This window comes from Cavia porcellus, unplaced genomic scaffold (genome assembly GCF_034190915.1).
Source record: "Cavia porcellus strain 051 isolate PalLab524CR breed Dunkin Hartley unplaced genomic scaffold, mCavPor4.1 scaffold_2, whole genome shotgun sequence".
Classification (NCBI taxonomy): domain Eukaryota; kingdom Metazoa; phylum Chordata; class Mammalia; order Rodentia; family Caviidae; genus Cavia; species Cavia porcellus.
The window spans coordinates 33,332,982-33,351,864 of record NW_026947485.1 but is presented as its reverse complement, the minus strand read 5'-3'; the positions used below and the strand labels follow the sequence as shown (position 1 = coordinate 33,351,864).

The 18,883-nt window shown below is 37.1% G+C and overlaps 1 protein-coding gene across 3 annotated transcripts in view; it reads right to left on the bottom strand.

Annotated features, from left to right (window-relative positions):
• Itprid1 (ITPR interacting domain containing 1) overlaps positions 1-18,883 on the bottom strand; it is a 152,215-nt gene that overhangs the window by 77,053 nt on the left and 56,279 nt on the right. For 2 of the 3 annotated variants that reach the window (XM_023564290.2, XM_063240378.1), the window contains exons 3-6: positions 11,512-11,831; positions 10,206-10,254; positions 9,750-9,793; positions 1,597-1,648 (exon numbers count right to left, since the gene is read on the bottom strand). In XM_023564290.2, coding sequence (XP_023420058.2) covers positions 1,597-1,648; positions 9,750-9,793; positions 10,206-10,254; positions 11,512-11,671 — 305 coding nt within the window. In that variant the 5' untranslated portion in view covers positions 11,672-11,831. Of the gene's footprint in view, positions 1-1,596; positions 1,649-9,749; positions 9,794-10,205; positions 10,255-10,572; positions 10,679-11,511; positions 11,832-18,883 lie in introns of those variants that run through there. The other variant, XM_063240389.1, reaches the window with a different exon arrangement.

Sequence of the window (18,883 nt, the reverse complement as noted above, 5' to 3'; positions counted from 1 at the left end):
TTCTGGATTCATACCCACTTGTTACTGCCTCCTCATTTTTGATCCCTGTTGAATCAATTTTACTTGAATAATTACACTTGTAATTTATTGGTTAACCATAGTTCTGCCCTACCTCATGCTCACCTGCCTCTATTTTTTCCCCATCTTGGACCCACCTCACCTTGGACCTGCCTCCCCTCATGGTTTTGCTCTATAAAAATCCCTAGAGAATGTGGAGTCCAAGGCAACTCACTCGGGACCCCTTCTGTCTCTCCCTTGGACAGAAGCTTATTTTTGCTCAATAAATGTATTCTGCTCTTAATGTTCGTTGTTCCTAAAACTCATTCTTTGATTTTAGAGAACACAGACTTGTACCAGACATCTAGTAGGCTGGGAATTTCACTATCCACATTTAGTAAGGATGGCTGGACCCTGCCACTTCCCTGTGTAATTGAATCTTTTTGTTAAATTTGATAAAAGAAACATACTTCTTTTAAAATTCTAGTTTTAAAAGTATATTGAGATTTTTGGAATCCTTAAGTAGAGGCAGAAAACATTCTTTCACTTATGACCTCATCTAAGTTCGTGTTAGCTTGCCATGGTTTAGCTTTCATCTTGGGTTTAAAAGGCACGTCTTATTTTGTAACATTCAGCAGAGCTACCCAGAGCAGCTATGGCCTTGGATTCAGAAGGGCCCATATGTAGTCGTAACCCTAATAACACCATGGAAGCATGAGCTTGTCCCTGAACCTGACTCTCAAGTTCCCTCTGAGAAACTAAGAGAGTTGCATGAGAAATTCTTGTGGTCACTTATAGCTCCATACTAGCAAATGAAACAAAACAAAACAACCTCATCAAAAAACTCCAAAAAGCAAACAATCCATTAAGGAGGAGGATAATGACAAATAGCTTCTCATATATGAATTTGTAGCAGTAAGACAGACACAGTGATGTTTATGTGGTTTTCAGCTAATTGAGATTATCTAGAAAATACAAGGAAGAGAGAAACACAGAAAGCAAAGTTCCTAACTTTGAAGAGTTCATAGTTTATCTTAAATTACAGCGTGCCTTGGAATCATCTGGAGAATTTACAAACTAAACTGAGCTCTACCTTCAGATATCCTAGTACAGTATCTCTGGTAGCTGCTTGAAAATTTGCTTTTCTCTGGGGACTCCCACTGAAGCTGATACTACAAGGGACCATACATTGAGGTCTAGTCTCTACTCATATTAAGAGACGCAAACTTTCTATCTAACTTTGGAGACTGTATGTATTATTTTTTGTAAATGTCATGATGATTAGTAACAACATGAAAACATGAATGTAACAGTTTTATAAACCGGTCCTTATGAACACTGTTGCATTGTGATAAAATGTCATTTATGCATAGGTTCTAATGAAATATCCCCTGAGCCACCTTTTTTGAGTTAATTTTGCCACCCTCTTATGACATCTAAGGAACCTTTGTTTCTCAAGGCTGATGAAATATTATAGGCATTGATGTTAAACCAGTGATCTTTCATTAAATCCAAGGATCTATGGTATTATTAATACTCAGTTCTACCTCAGTTATTGTAAAAATGTTAGAGTGAAATCACTCTGATTCTGCTACCTACCTCATGTAGTCTTTCACAGTCATTTGAATGATTCCTTGTTCATGCCAAGAAACTGTAACAACAACAAAAACAAACAAACAAAATAACAGAGGTGAATTTAAATTTCCTTCTATCTCATGGAAGATTTCTCATCTCCAAATTAGCCCATGTTGGACTGAATTTCCATTTTTAAGGTTGTATGAGTGTGAAATACAGAACATCTCTGTGATGAACAAGACAGAGTATAATGAATGACTAAACAGTGTAACAAACACTGGACAAAATGTACTTGCTCCTTGGAGAGGAAATTCAGTAGCTAATGGAGGTGTTGGCAGTGGTTTCCTGGAAAATGGTGTTTATTCTGGAGTTTGAAGTATGGGAAGAATTTCATAAATGGGAAGGAGGTATTCCTCCCATTAAAGGGGAGAAAAACAATGTCTGTAGTAAGTTTAATGCAGCGCTGGGGATGGTGGGATAGAAGCAGACTCAATGTACCTATTTAAGGCCCACTGAGGAGCAGTGATGGTCCAGACAGAAGGAGATATGAAGGACACAACATTTATTGAGAAATTCCACTTATTTTAATCATGAGGACTAAGCCTTGTATTTCAGGTAAGGAAACTGCTGCTTACAAAAAAGAGCTCCTAACCATACAGTCAAACATAGCTGATCAATAAATGTGTTACTACCTTTATTATTGATCATAAGAGTGAGACTATTTACTGAGCTGCAACTTTGTACAAGGCAATGTGCCAAGCATGTTACATGCACAATCTTTAAAGTCTCACAAAACGTGAAGTAAGTACTATTAATCCTCATTTAGAAGAGAGGAAAATGGAGGCTCGGCAGGATTAAAGACATTTCTGTTGGCTAGCACCATGCCACAGCTTATTTGAGTTTGCTGTTGTTCTGTTGCTTTTTAGAACACCACACTGTCAACAGAGTGTCTTGCAGTTTACCTGAAAGGCAGAGAGGAATTTCGTGTATTTGTCAAGGTAAGGTTTTGTGTTAAGATTTTTAAATAAGGAACTAAACACGAGAAAGAAAGTGTCAAAGGTCCATTTGCGTAGTGACAGTGCTGAGGACAGAATATTTGAGAATATGCACAAAGTGGAGGGCTCAGTGGCCAGCATGGGGACCCTGCAGTACTCAGACACCATGTCATGATGTAACATGTACGAATTTCCCAGAGTACTCAGGGTCTTCTCATTTTCTTTCACTCATGGTTCTCCTGGGTACAAATGTATAACATGTATAAATCTGGGAAGTTTTTCTCATCTTGTGCTTATACAAGAACATAAAGTTTCTCACCATAAGATTGGTTTGGGAGAAATACTAGATGTACAAACCTGAGTAACTAAAACATGAAAGAATACTGAAAATAATAATTGCATTTGGGAGTTTAGGAGTCTTGTTGGGGTAAAGAATCTATGAATAGACCTCAAGTTACCTATAAACTTCTCTGTGTGTAATATCTGGGGGCAGATTTAGGAACATTTATAATTTTGAACAACTTTCTAACAGGCTGAATTATTTTGTTAAGAAAAAGGAATACTAGTACAGAAAGATAAGGACTAGAGATACATTATTGAGGTGTGAGTGAATTCTTATCTAAGATCAGCATATACAACTGCAATTTAAAGATGGAAGGAGAAAATAGCTATAGTAGTGTATATCTACACCACAAGACAAATAGAACTCTGAGAAGAGTCAGACAGAGTCAGAAATACTGATCTATTTCAAAGGGTGAAAACACACCATGATGATACAGATGAAGTCTGTGCTTTACTGTCAAATCTGTTTCCACAGTAGACATCATTAATTATATCACTTTCTCTCTGAGTTCAGATAGTTTCTTAGAATCTTCAGTAAATCCATCAAAATCTGATTGAGATGATCTCATTATGTGCATTTGTCTTCCTTTGCTTAGCATATACTTTATGCATATTTGAAAAGATACAATAATATTGGAACATATATGTAAACTTTAGAGGTCAATAACTTAAATAAAATACACAACTGCTTCTTAAAACATTCCAAGGAATGTGTTCGTCCACTTCCTTACTATGTGAGACACCTCCAATATTCAGAGTTTAAAAACATATCATCGCAAAATACAAATCTCCCGTTCAGGAAGGCACGGTGGCACACTTGTTTAGCAGGCTCCACTCAGGATCAGCCTCAGAGCTTCTCCAACTTGGAAAACCCCTGTAATTTATTTAAGTTGTCACGTGAAGAAAAAACCTTATCAACTTATTAATATCATGCGTGCAAGTACAATTCAGCTTCTAGACAATCATGTTGTAAAGATTTGATGCCAAGATAAATTAAATGATGAGTTGCCCAAATGGAAGGTAAAATAAATATTTACCATTTCAAGCCATTTCCTCCACTATTTTCTGCCCCCATTCCTATCTGTACTCTCTCTATGCACTATTTGCATGTAACTAACAAAATGGACCTCCATTTTTGCCTCATCTGGAGAATTCTGGAGAGTTTCTAAGCACTTCTCATCTAAAATATTATGTATTTTTTTTTGCTTGTATTCTCTGCCAATACTAATGTTCTTGTCATGGCCTCAGTCTTTTCTTATTTTCTCCTGTTGCTGTGGATTTACTAGGAAGTGTGAATGAATGTGCAGGTACAGTAAAGGGATTCAGTGCAGTGGCCACAGTAAACTGCAGACACTGTTGAAGGAAGTAATCCATTCTCAAATACTGATGAAAAGATGTAGCTTAGTTTTGTTGCATTTTCAAAACCTCTGGCCTTCCAGGAAATCTAGCCCTTCAGAAAAATGTAGTTATCTAGAATCTGGAGCCCTTTACCCAGGGTTTCTGCCTGGGATCTCAGTGTCCACGTGGAATTAGTAATGTACTTCATGCACCATATCCCTCTGCCTTGCCAATCCGATTGGCTGGAAACCAATGACAGTTTCCTGCAGTGCTCAAGGAAAGGAAGTTAGTAAAGGTGACACATTTTTATCAGCAATGGGGACCAGCTTGGTCTCAGTAGGGAGTTTTCTGATCTGATGACCTTTCAGTTTTAGTCCCAGCTGGGAAAAGAGCCTCATGCCTTCCATCACCAGCAATTAGGTTATAACAGCATGCACCCAGGCCTGAGACCTGAGACCCACTCTCACTCAGATTACAGCTCAGCTTTTATATTCTTGCCCAGACTCCTTGTACTCTTTCTGTTTGATATTGTTGAAAATGACACAAATGCCTATCTTCAGACATTGGCCTTTCTGCTGCCAAGCTTATATTTTGGAGGGAAACATGCCAAGGAAAATTAATATAATTTTTTAAGCTCATAAGATGAGCCTTATTTATAAAAGTGTGATACAAAATTAAAAATTGATTATGTTCATTTTCTGATTGCTATTTTACATTCCCAGGCTCTCTGGGTCCTTGGAGAGCAAGTGTTATTTTCACAGCAATGCCATGTGTTTTGACCTCTTGATTTTTGTGGAAAGAGTAGTTGACCTTTGTTGCATTTGAACACAAGCAGTCCATAGTTTTACACAGAGCAGTGTGAAATGATGATCCCTTGTCTGTTGAAGAGCTTTTATTTTTCTTTCATTTTGCTAATTTACAAAATAAACTTCCTGGAGCCCGAGGATGAGCTTGTCAGGGTCAGGTCCTATTTCCTTTGGCCCGTTTTCAATAATGAACTTGAATGCAGAAGCCCAAGCTGGTGGCCCATGGTGTGCTACTTCTCCCAAGGATTGAGATTCCTAGACTTTCCCTAAAATGTGGAAGAGCCAGCAGCATTGTCCCGTGTCTTTAGAGCTGGGGTCCATTCTCTGAGTTTTTGCAGTTCCTATGCTGCCCAATTCATTTATTTGCAGTCACCTGCCTGGTTCCTAGAAGCATTTGATCTCTACTCTGACAGATTCTGATGCGTAGGGAATGCCACTGCAGGACAGACAAGCTGCTACTGCTATCCCACAATTCCTCAAGCACTGCAGACATCAGGCTTGCGACTGTCTCAGGCAGAAGGTGGGACCCGTATAGATGCACATCTGCCCAACACAGAAATCCCTGCTGGGTGGACCCTCATTGTTTCACACTTACTTCTCCACTTACTTTTTCAATTTTCTCCACATGTTTTTCCCTTTTCAGGATATGTTGGCTAGGATTTAAAAATCAGATTATATTTTCTACAAACCTTAAGATAGGGTGAAGAGAAAAAGTAAAGTAAGTCCTGCTATCCCTGCATTCCTCAGTATTGTTTCTGGGAGAAATTAAAGTGAGGAGAAAGCCCTTGATGTCCTGAATACATCCCATTCCCTGGGATGAAATTCCATTTCTGATTCTCTTCTAGATACTGACGTCTCCAATCACCCTCCCTACTGTTAGGTGGACTTCTGCCATCTGAAGCAGCAGATACCACACTTAACCCTGCAAAATGTATTACTGGAGAAGATGTAGTTAGATATGCAGAAGGCACTAATTAGCACCTTTATTGGCTTAGAAAGCATTTTTTATTTTGGTTTTCCTAAGCATTTCTGACTGATTCATGGAAGACATTTGGTTCTTTGGAATATCATCCAATAGACTAATCAAATTACATTTTCACAGGGCTCTAAAATAATAGCATTCTACAGTTTTCTGCACATTTAACTCCTGCATGATCAGGACACTCAGTAGAAGTGGTAAGCATTTTTTGTTTGTTATAGACAGCAAATTTTTAACCCATATTCTTACCAAAAAAAAAAAAAAAGAGAGAGAGAGAGATAGAGAGAAAGATATGCTCCCATTTTGCATAATGCTCACGCTTAAAAATTTAAAGCTAATTGGAATGCTTGATTTTTCTTCCCTTCCTCCTGTATCTATTGATTTTCCAGGTGATGTGAATTCTTCCTCCCCATTCTACTGCTGACCCTTTTGTTTCAACAAACGTTAGTCCACAATAACTTCCCAATATATGCAGTGTACCCTCTTCACTGCCAGGACAAGCACTAGGATCTGTCATAAATATCATTATAGCGACTTCAGCACTCACAAAAAGAGAGACAGCAAAGGTGAAATGCACGTTGTTCTATTCCTCAACTCTACGCCTAAAGCAGATACCTCTGTTACCATAAACTATTTGTGGTCCACTTTCAGATAAACAGAGATAAGTCATCAAACTTATATTTATCCCAGTTCCCAGTTACAACTTCCTATCCCTTTTAACTAGTATTTGAAATGACACTTCAGTACCACTATAGTCCTGGGAAATCAAGTGTGATTCCCTCTTTCTGGATCTTTAGACACTGATAATCCGAGTGCACTCTAACAGAAAAAAAAAAAAAATTCCTTTCTTGCTCCCTAAGATGAAACCATCTTTCCACTCTCATCACTTTCCAGTGCTTTCCACACACGTTTAGTTTTATTCTCATTTTTGTGCCTTTGTTCAAATTCCTGTGACTTTTACCAGATTACTTTCTTGCTTTGCCTCATTGCTTTGTAAAATTATACTTTCTTTTATTGACCAGCTCAAGTCTCAGCCCCTCTGAGAATATTTCAATACGAACACATCATCACTAGTTTTGGCACAATTGAGTGATTTAGATATAGTTCCTGCCCTAGAAATCCCTGTATTACGGTTTTGTCAAGGAGAAACATCATATGCCTAATAACTTGAAGCAGTACTCTTGAAGTGCCACATACATAGAACCAAGAGAGGCTTTTTGTATGTGTTCAGAAAAGAAATTACATCTCAGTGTAAAAGTCAGGAGGCTCCTTATACAGACTGTGAAACTTAGGGTCAGGCCTCAAAGACAGGACAAGAGATTATCAGAACAAAAGAGATTTTAAGACAAGAGAAGTTGGATGAAGAAAGATAAAGAAAAAAGAATGTAATGAGAGGAGAGTGCTAAGATCTTAACTAATTACATTTGCAAAACTCTTCTTTCTAAATAAGGTGTTATTTTTGTGTTCTGGGTGGAAATGAAATGGCAGGAGGGGGTGATGCTACTCTCCTAACTCGAAGGGAGCTTTATTCCAACTTTGGCTTCCTTACTGATCTCTTCTGAGGCTTGGCACAGAGGGGTGAAATGCTGTGATTTGGATTACAGTAGGTTCTAAATCCAATTATTGGTGTTTTTACAAGAAGAGTCATCATACAGGAATAAGAACCTTGTGAAAACAGAGTCATAGGATGGACACAGATGCAAGTTAAAGAGTGGCACAGGGCCACCAGAAGCTGGGTAGGGAGGGATTCTCCAAAAGCAGAATGACTGGCTGGCACCTTGAGTTTGGGCTTCTAACATCCATAATCTATGAGAGTCAATTTCTGTTTTTTAAGCCAACAAGTGTTGAGTGATTTGTTGTTTGGCTCAAGAAACAAATACTCATGCACATTATAACCTTTTATGATCTCACGAGTTTTAAGAGGACTGTTTCTCCAGTTGTGACTACTTTTCTTTCTCTTTTGCAGTTATTTCTTCTTTTCCCCCAAGTTTTCTGCTTGATATTCTTACCAAAATCTTCAGATCACAAGTTTTTGTTACTGTTCAAGCACCCATGCTTCCCTGTGTGACTCTGGGCTTCCCTAAGATCAGAGCGCATCTCTGGCATCATAGCTGATGCCAGGGTACAGAGAGACCCAGGGAAACCTGTATTTACAGCTTCTCCAACTGCCCTCAATCAGCTGTGACCTCAAATTACAGCATTTCACCACCCGTGCCTCAGATTCTTCATCTGCAACCCAGAAATGAGAGCTAAGCCTGTGCCTGCACAGGTCACTGAGTCTAAAATTTGATCAATGAGCAAGGGCCTTGTAAAAATAAAGGTTCAATTGAATTCATAGGAAGCTATTCCATTATTGTTAAAAGCCTCCCTGAAGATGAAAGAGCTGCCAAATGGAAGCTGTGGTTCTCTACGCTCAGAGCATGTTTGTGGATGACCCTGTTTTCTCCAGGTCTTTCCCGCCTGTTTCTGACTTTGCAGTTCATGACTTGGTTCAGATGGAAAGTCAACATTTGTCTGTAATTTCTGGGATGTGAGGATACTAATACAGTTACTGAACACTTCAAAATTAGGGCGAGGCCTCTCGCCATGACCCAGGCAAGGTCAGTGTCAGAGGATATGAAATACTAGCTGTGTATTTCTTAAGTTTTTGTGTGTTCCTTGAGTCTGGACTATTATGAACAGAGAGCTTGTTAAATTTTATTTATTAGAAAAAATTCAAAATTTTGGGACCATGGAACTTTATATTTAAAAAGTAAAGCAGATTGATGAAAGAGAAATTCTAATAATACACCTTTTTTTAAAGTAAAAACGCCTGAATTTAAATGAACTTTTGTAGGCAGATTTCACTTAAATGGGGAAAGTAAAAGAATTAAAATAAGCAAAGTAAATTACTACCAGACTAGTAATTCTTCCTCCTAATCATTAAACTCTTATTTTATATATTTTTCCATATATATATATATATGCTTTATGGTACTTAGTTAATATTAAAACTTTTCTCACATTTTAATATCTGTGAAATCAAGATGTTTTATAATAAATACTGACTTTTATTTATAATCACCAGGCTTCATTCTCTCTATGTGATTAGTACTTTTAAAATAGGGACATTTTATAGTAGAGAGATCATAGAGTCTAAGAAATATGGAATTTCATTTAGTAAATATGGAATCCATAAGACCTAAAATTAAATTTATTTTTCTTTTCATGATGCTCTTATCAAAACTCAGCAAAACAAGTGTGATACATCTTTCTAGCTCAGAAATACTTGTTTTATTTGCTTAGAATTCAATCATTTGTTCTTCTCTAGAACAAATACATCATTAGAGAGACAATAGAAGTATAATTTTCAGATGAAAAGGCAGGAAAGGTAGATGTAGAAGTAAAAGCACAATACAATGTGAGGGAAATTAAACAATTTCGTTTCTGTAATTACATCTTTGAAAGTGCATTTGTACAATCTAAGCAGTTTTCTGCTGCAGTCTGAGAGTTGATGATGTGACAGGAGCCTTGGCTCCAGCCCCTCGCCTGCTCTCCCAGATGCACCGATCTTTTTGGAGCCTCAGTCTTATAAATCTAATGCAAGGATTGAGGTCTGATCCACTACTAGATCCTCTAATATTTTTCATTTTAGGAAGATACATTCACACATTTTTCACACCTACATCTTCATCCAGCTCTAGGAAGCAGAACTGCTTCTGGATTCTTTTGTCTTACCAGTGTTGTTGATGACTTGCTGAAAGTTTTCATTTACAGAGATACTATGAAAAGAAGAAAGAAATGGGAATCAAATAATGGGTTTAAATAAATTTTAGTGAATTGGTTTTTAATGAGTGCAAATGCAGAGTCAGTTTATTAAAAGAGCACTTATGGAAGCCAGTTAAGAGCCAGGCATTAAAGAAACATTCTATTTGTTAGTTTTAAATTGATGTTCAGCTTTACAATAATAAAATAACTCTGGGCTGGGGATGTAGCTCAGTGGCACAGTGCCTGCAGGGCAACCACAAGGTCCTCAGCTCAATTAATAGTATCCCCTTGCCAAAAAGAATAATGTTTTATAAGTACACGATTAATGCTAAAATCTCTATATATCCCACCTTGGTCAGCAGGGTATCCACATAGTTTTCATAGTTCTTTACAAAAGAAATGTACAAAGCACAGAGAAACACTTACAAAACTCCGGAGTTCAGCCACTGCTGTATACTTTCTTGCTTGGAATCTTCTACAGATAAGAAAGAAACAGATCAGTTAGTCCCTGCATGACTAACTAAAATAACTTAACTCAATACCACTCAGTAGTTCTATTTCCTACATATTTAATCATGTGTTTGAAAGGTTTATTCATTTTTCCCTAAAGATCCAACCTCCTGGTTTCTATAATCAGCCATTCCTGAGAATGTAGTATAAAGTTGTCAAAAGATTGTAACTCAAAAAAGAAAGGAAGAGACAGAAAAAGAAAGGAAGGACAAAAGAAAGATATTAAAGAAGAGAAAAATAAATCAGTGAAGAGCAAGACATGTTAGAATAATTTTTATATTACCTGGTGTGCATAAAAGGGTGAAAAAGCACTTGAGACATTTGTCTTTCCCTTGTTGGGTGTAAATCACCACGGAGCCTCTTCTATTGAATCAGGACATTTACCTAAGGCAGCCAGCCAGTGATGTTTATTTGCAAGGATTCTCTGCCAGGTTAGAAACCAAATTTGCATTCATTCCAGGGACAAATTGCACTACAGTCCCCGGATTGCCAAAGGCGCCCTGCGTTGAAAAGGCACCAGTCTGTAAAAGATGGCTTTTCGGCACTGGCTCAGCAAATAGGCAAAATGGGAAGATGTAAAGCAATGTTTCCTATGAAATACTTATTTACATTTACATTAGATACTGTCTACCTTGGCTGATAAGCTATGACTTAATCCTGCCTGGCAGTGGGTGCCTACATTATCTGCTCACAAACTATCAGGTGAACCTAGAAAGCCAGCAGGCCTGAGAGGTGCAGATTGTTTTTTCAGTCAAGATAGCATGAAAGGGTAGAATGAATTTGATAAAGGGTGAAGAAGAAAACCATCCTAAGCTTACATCTTGGGAAGGCAGGAGAAATATTTTCTTACTAATTATCCTTTAAATTATTAACAATATTATTGATGCTACATGCAAGATTCCAAGAGTCTTCAAAATCATGATGTCCTGAAAGAAACTCTATGCCCTGGAGAATGGATCTCTACAGTTTACAAGTCTGGGAACTTAAAATGAGAGGGTGGTAGAATGGAAAGGAAGCAGAGTTCATTTATTAGCTGATCTGTTTTTGTTGAGAGAGTCTGTGTTCTGAATGTCTGCAAAGTCAGAAATGTTGATTTCATAGAACTTTCTTCCAAGTCCGTGTTCCAAAGGCATCTGCCCCCTAGCTGCAAGCCTCATATTTCTCACCCACAGATTTCTCCCCCCCCCCCCCCCCCCGCAAATACTCCTGAGGCCTTCCTCACCCAGCAGGGTGTCAGAGGCAGTCTGACTTTCCTTCTTGGGGTCAGGATACAGCTGTCCATCCAGAGGAGCCCATGCCTTCTTGGTGTACTTAAGGATGTCCCTCTTGATCTTCTTCTGACCTTCTTGAGGGTGGTCAGATCCTCGCAACTTCGCTGCCATTAGGGAGTAATTCTGCAAACTAATTCACATCACACACATAAGCAAACCAGACAGAAGGAGCTCTGCTCTCAGGCTAGGCTCAGTGATGGGGAGACCAGGTGCTTCGCTTCAGATGAATGATTCCAGCTTCACAGTGTTGCATGTTCCTGGCTCACCTGGTCTGTAATGTGAACAGAAAACAAAGAAATTGGACTTGAGGACACATTCATTAAACATCCCTCAAAGTTATTCAAGTTACATCTCTAAAAATATTTTTATAAATAGAAAAAGGAAAAATATAGATTTGGCTAGGTTTTATCTCTTCAACTTCTTATATAATCGTGAGTAAATTGCAAAACTTCTGTGCAACTCCTTAATGTTAAAATGAGAATAAATTATACTAAATGCTGATAACCATTACCTGCAATGGAGTATTTATTATGTGGTACATTCTTTTTTTTAACTTTTTATTTTTATTTGTACATGTTTCCAGTATATATTGATTATATTCTTCTGGGGAGTTGATACATGGAAATTTTTCCATCCTCTGTTCTTCCCTCCATGTCTTGATTCTCTTCCCTTTTAAAAAACATCCATCTCTCTATTTCTTATTATATATCTTTTATTTTGCTCTGTAATTATTACTCTGTGTTTATTACCAAATTATATTTAAGTTTGTGTGCTGATATATTTCACTTAACATTATACTCTCAAGGTGAATCTGTTTTCCTATGAATGACTCAAATTTATCCTTTTTTTATGGAAGAGTAGTATTTCATTGGGCATAAATGCCATATTTTTTATCCACTCATCTGTTGATGAATATAAGGGTTGCTTCCAAGATTTAGCTATTATGCATTATACTGCTATTAATGGGTATGTATGTATCACAATAATATGGTTATCATCAATAGATCAAATAATAAATGATAGCAAGGCTACAAGGAAACAGGAGCCCTTCTACATGTAGGTGGGAATGCAAACCAGTGCAACCATTATGGAAATCAGTATACTGATGCCTCAAAATCGAAAAATAGAAATTGCATTTGTCCCAACTATTTGCCTTCTAAGTAGCCTCCCAAAGAATTAAAACATAGTGTAACAGTGATAAAAGTGTTACATTCTCTGCTGGGTTCTTCTGTATAACTATTACACAATTTAATTTTCAGTGAAGGAAGTAATAACCACTGTCAGAATTTGTAGTAAGTTGAGAAGGTAAGAAGTTCGGTTGCGTGCCCAAAGTCCTGCAGCCAGCTGGTATTCAAATGCAGGCACTGAACTCCAAATACGTTTTCATATTTACTCAATAAGGTGGTTGGGACCTTTAGAACGTACATCAATATATCATATACCGGGAACAAGTAATATTACTGTCTCCATAACTGATTTAAACTTTATTAACCTCCTCATGAAAATCCCAGAGTAACATCAGGAGCTGAGTAAACTGTTCCCTCTTCCTAGACTGTCAGCACCTTATGAACAAAGACTGTCCTCTTGTTCGCTTATGTGTCTTGCATATTTGACTCATATTTGTACACAGTAGATGTTAAATTAACATATATAAAGTTAAAATAGCAAAACTTGGATTCAGATCCATACTTCCTGAGTTCTTTCCATGGCATACGTTTGAATTAGCACTAGCTTATTCTTCAAGCTTTGATGGCCAATGAGCCACAGACCTATGCCAGCAGTATTTCCAACAAGCTGACACTTGTATGTAATCACTGCTCATGTGACACAGAAACCATTGTTTCTAATCATCATTTCCAAAAAGCAATTCATTCAGATTTATTTTAAACATCTGAATAGAGTGTAGTCTCTTTCAGTCATAGGTCAACATGTTAGATGTTTTGGCAGTAATATGCTTTATTTATTCAAATACTATCATACGGTTTAAGTAAAAACACTCAGTCTTGCATTTGTTAATTACTGCATAAATTAATCATAGTTGCAATGAATTAATTATGTAATAAAAAAACCAAAAACTAAGAAATTCAGCTAGTTAAATATTAGGGCAAAAAGTAGGTAGGCAATCTTTATGTTAACAGTAATGATTAGTCAGTTACATTTAGGAAGTTAACCTTAGAAATATCCTCTGGTAGCAAATTATAAAAGTTATAAAAAACATTGAAGATGACATAAAACAGATTAGATTATACATAATACAGATTAGATTATATTTATAATCTGTAGAATTTTTGGTATATAAGTTTCATACACTGGACAAGATAACCTTTAGGAACTGCACTAAAATTTTACCTCTTTAATTTTGCATAGGCTTTGGATCTTTGAAGCCAAAACTGTTCTTGGCAACACTTTGGATCCTGTGAGTCTGAATGAGATAGCATCAACTTTACAGGGTGCAACTTCATACGGAACTAAACTCCAAAATTATGCTCAAAATATTACGAAGTATCAGATGCAGTAAAGGGTCAAAATGTTTTTTAAAAAAAGAAGAATGTGTTACAGAAAGACCCGATTCCAAAATAATCTAACTCCTTCCCTAACTTCAACTGGGACCAGGTTTCCGTTTACGACAGGTAATATTTTTCCTAGTTGGGAGACTAGGAGCTGTCAAGCAGCTGATGGCCCTCAGATGTTGTTTAAGTACCACACCGCCCAGTTTTAATATTGCTTTCTCATTGTTAAACTTTGAGATGGAAATGTTGTTTCTTTGTATGCGCCCCAAACTTCTACTCTACGATGGCAAGTTTGACCTCAGCTATCTGCTTTACACATCTAGTGAGGAGGTGACCCTGTGCCAGCACAGTTGTACTTGGCTACAGAGCAGGAAAAACCTGCCAAAGAAAGTAGGAATACTCACTAAGATAAAGGTTAGGGACGGGTTTGTAAAGAAAAATCCTTTTGTTCCCCCTATTATAATGGATGCCTTCCCAGTTTGTAAACAGATCTGCTTCTGGAAATGGATTCTCTGATGCCTGAATGACCTTTCTTTGGCACATAGTCATGTGAGCCTCAGAGCAGCTCTTTGGAAAGGAAAACAGATCAGATGGTAGGTACCTTCAAGTGCCAGAGGAGAGACAGGACAGAAATTATGCATGTGCCCTCTGCTGACTCCTCTTGCTAACCCCTCTGTTTCCAGGGCCATTTGATCCTGTCTCCAGTTCTTGCCAGCTTTGATCCAAAGTAGAATCCTCCTTTTGGATCATGTTATCTCCTGTATCTAAATGACCTAGTACTTTTCTTGTTCAGGTGGGTCTACCTTGATCACGTGTGTGTGTGTCTGTGTGTGTGTGTGTGTGTGTGTGTGTGTGTATTTAATGTAGTATTTGCATATACATATATATGGTTTATATAAATGTATTATTAGTATTAATGGGAACATATAGGAAATTATTTATTATCATATTTAATTTTTTAAAAGATACCCAATCATATTGCACCATTTTGTAAAACAAAACTCCATTTTGTAAAACAAAATAAAACAAAGCAAAACATACAAAACAGTAATATATTGATGGAAAAAGAAATATATCAAAATGTTATCAAATCTCCAAAATTTAAAAAAAAATTAAAATGAGAAAACAGTGGCTTTGTTAAATTAATTCTTTCTTGAGTTTCATTTAATTTGTGCAACTTCCACCATACCTGCTCCTTACACTGTGCAGTCTTCAGCCCACAGTGAAATCATAGAACTTGACACTTAAAATAGTGCTAATCATTATATTTCTGTCCTCTGGAACAACTTAATTCTTTGCAACTCTTTGAAAACAGGTTGTCTTGCCAGTAAGTCATTCATACTGGAGGAACAGGCACTCTTGTTATTTTTATGTTTTTCCCCATAGTTCCTGTGCCACCCTGGGGCCAGGCTAACCAGTCTGTAATGACTCACTGACTGCTTGGGTACTTGGGAAGGGAACATCCAGTTAGATTAGTGCACATTTCTTGGTTCTTAAGGTAAAAGAGCAACTGCTTTCAGGTCACATAACTTGGGATTTCATCTCTACCATCTTGCTTTCTGACATCTTGTGGGAATTTTTGAATTTCTCTAATAATCTATTTCTTCATCTATTTTCCAATAAGCATAAAATTTAAAAAAACTTTAGAGAGTGCTTGGGAAAAAGTTCACAGAAAATATATACAAAATAATCAACATTTGTATTTTTCAGTTTTCTTTTTTCTTTTTTTCCCTGTCGCTTCTGGTCATCATTTATCTTGACAGGAACTGCCAAGTAGCATCACCAAGCAACACAGGAGTTTTTCCCACAAGAGTTAGATTTGATACTTAGTGGATAATCTGTGTTATCCTTAGCTGTCTTAAGTTTGAGTAATTGAGAGATATGTAGGTAGAAGGAGATTTGAATATTCCTGTGACTATGACTATGAGTATGTACTTCAGGGACCTTTATATGGGCCCACATTCTTCAGGAGGACCTGATCTGTTCACAATTATGATGCTATTCATAGCACTTTACAAAGGAAGACCCCAGAGCATGCGCTCTCAAAAAAGGTGACCATTCAGAACCTATTCATCTCTTCACAAACTAAAAGATTAATCCTGAGAGGCTGACACTCTAAAAGAACTGGAGATCACAGAAGTAATTCCATCAGCTTCTTGAAGTGTGCTCTGTGGCAGTGATGCTGCCTGTCTGGCCCAATCTCTCAACCTTGGACTCTTCTGGATTCCTGTGCCCTCAATTCCCATGGTCATACTAAATCGCTGTGAGAGAATACCTTCTCAAATCCCATTTTCCGGCAACTGTTTTTCATCTTTATTCCATACGCAGACTTTGCTTGGGCACCACTTTAGGTCTTCTTATTGGATTACTCCTTACCTTTAGGTGTGCTGCAATGTGACCAATCTTACAATAATCCTGTATCTATAGCCCCAAATCCCTCTCTAACTTTACCCTAGTTTTCCATTCTGTTGATGAGAACTTCTAAATTCACTTTTCAATTCTTGTCCAGCCTCTAAACTTTAGACTGGAGTATTTCCACCTTCCTGACGTTTCCACTTGAGTATTCAGAGGCAAAAGGTATATACCACACCGGATTCTATCATTTCCTTGGCTCCCCCTCAACCTACTTGCCCCCAGTCAGGGGCTCCCATCTCAGTTAATGGCATCACTTTTTAAGGCAATTTCTCTGCTGAAGAACCTATGAGCCTTCACTGAGTCCTGTATCTCTTATAGATATTGTATTAGTTAAGCCATTAAGAAAAAAGCAGCAATCTCAAACCAACCACCTCCGTTGCTCCCAACCTTGTATGAACCAGCATTGCAGTCTCAGTGGATCATAGTGAAGGGTTTTCATGTGTAGCAACATCCGTATCTGTCTCTCTTGCAACCTTCTCCAGTCATATAGGGGTGGTCAACTCTCAGTTCTTAAAATTTTAGAAATTTTGACATCACAGGGTTGAATTGAGCAATTCCTCTTAAAGGTAACAATCTTTTAATTTGATTCTTAATATCGCATCCTCCAAGACTTGCTCTTACCACACTAAGACCTTTTTTTACTTGTTTATTTGCTTGCTTCTCCTCTTTTGCCTCTAAATTTTGTTGTTCTACATTTCAATGTTTGGCCTCTGTCCCTCCTATTGATATACTCTCCCAATAAGAATGTTTGCTTTGCAATGCCATAGCTCAGTGTGAATCATTATTAAGATGTTTTCACTTTGTTTTATACATCCATGATTAATTTCTCTTTTGTGAATATACATGTATATATTTTTTCTTTTTTATTAAGTTTATAGATATAATTAAGATATACACAATGATCATTTTCATGATAAGAAGTTTGCACCTGTATGTGATACGTCTTGAGTCTTCTGTTTTTCACATTCCCTTCCGTGCCCTTCAGTGCTTCTTGCCCTCTTATTTACAGATGATTCCATTTCATCCTTTTTTTTCTTTGCTCTTCCTTCCCATACTCCCAGTTCCTCTTTCCTTTTGAGAAAATTTTTTCCTATTTCAGAATATGTATTGTACACTTTGGTCCTTATTGATTGTTTCAGTTTCTAACACCAAAAAGACAATGTGATATTTGCACGTGCGTTCAATTTATTTCATTGAAGAGTATAATCTCAAGGTGCATCCATTTACCTAGAAAAGTCTCAAGTTTATCCTTCTTTATATCTGAGTAGTACTCCACTGTAAAAAAGTTGTCATATCTTTTTATACATACCTTGGTTGGTGGCATTTGAGTTGTTTCCAAGATTTTGATATAATGAACTGTACTTCTATAAACATAGATTAGCATATATTCCTGTGGTATGATGTTTTTAATTTGTCTGAGAAGATACCTCGGAAGAGCTGGTTAAATGGGACCTTAATTTTAGTTTTTTTTTTTTTTTTTTTTTTTTAATCTCTATAATGACTTCCATAGTGGTTGTACCAGTCTACACTCCCACTAACAGTGGAGAAGGATCTTTTTCTTTACAGCCCTACCCACATTTGTCATTGGTTGATTTCTTGATAATAGCCATTCTTTCTGGAGTAAGATGGAATCTCAGTATTTTAATTTGCATCTCTCAAATGACTAATGATGCCCCCAATTTTTTTTTCATATATTTACTAGCATTTGTACTTTTTCATCTGAGAAGTAAGTATTCATCTCAAATGCCTATTTTAGAATTAGGTCTTTAAATTTAGGGGGTTTGACTTTTCTGAATTCTTTATATGTTCTATATATTAGTCTTTTGTCTGAGGAACAAACTGGCTACAAGTTTTCTCACTCTGTGGGTTATCTTTTCTATTGATTATTTCTTAAAGCTTTTACATAGGATGAGATTTCAGTTGCTGGTTCTTTGTAGTATTTCCCATGTGACTGAGGATTTTTTTTCCCTAAATTCTCTACATACACCTATGTCTTCAAGAGTTCTGCCTATTCTCTTTTCCAGCAGATTCAATGTTTTTATTTTATTGTCTAGCTCTTTGGTTCATTTTGATTTTAATTTAGCATGTTGTCAGAGGCATGAGTCTAGTTTTAATCTTTGACATGTGGAAGGTCAGTTTTTCCAGCATCATTATTAAAGACACTATCTTTCTTCTAATGAATGTGTTTGGTCTCTTTGTCAAAGATAAGGTGGTTGGATGTGTTAGTAGTTGTGTCTACATCTTCTAATCTGTTCCACTGATACTCAGTTTTTTTTGGGGGGGGACAGTACCATGCTGTTTTTGTCAGAGTAACTTTGCACTATAATTTCAAGTCAGGGATTGTGATACTCCCTGACTTGCCTTTGTTGCATAGAATTGTTTTGGGATCCTAGACCTC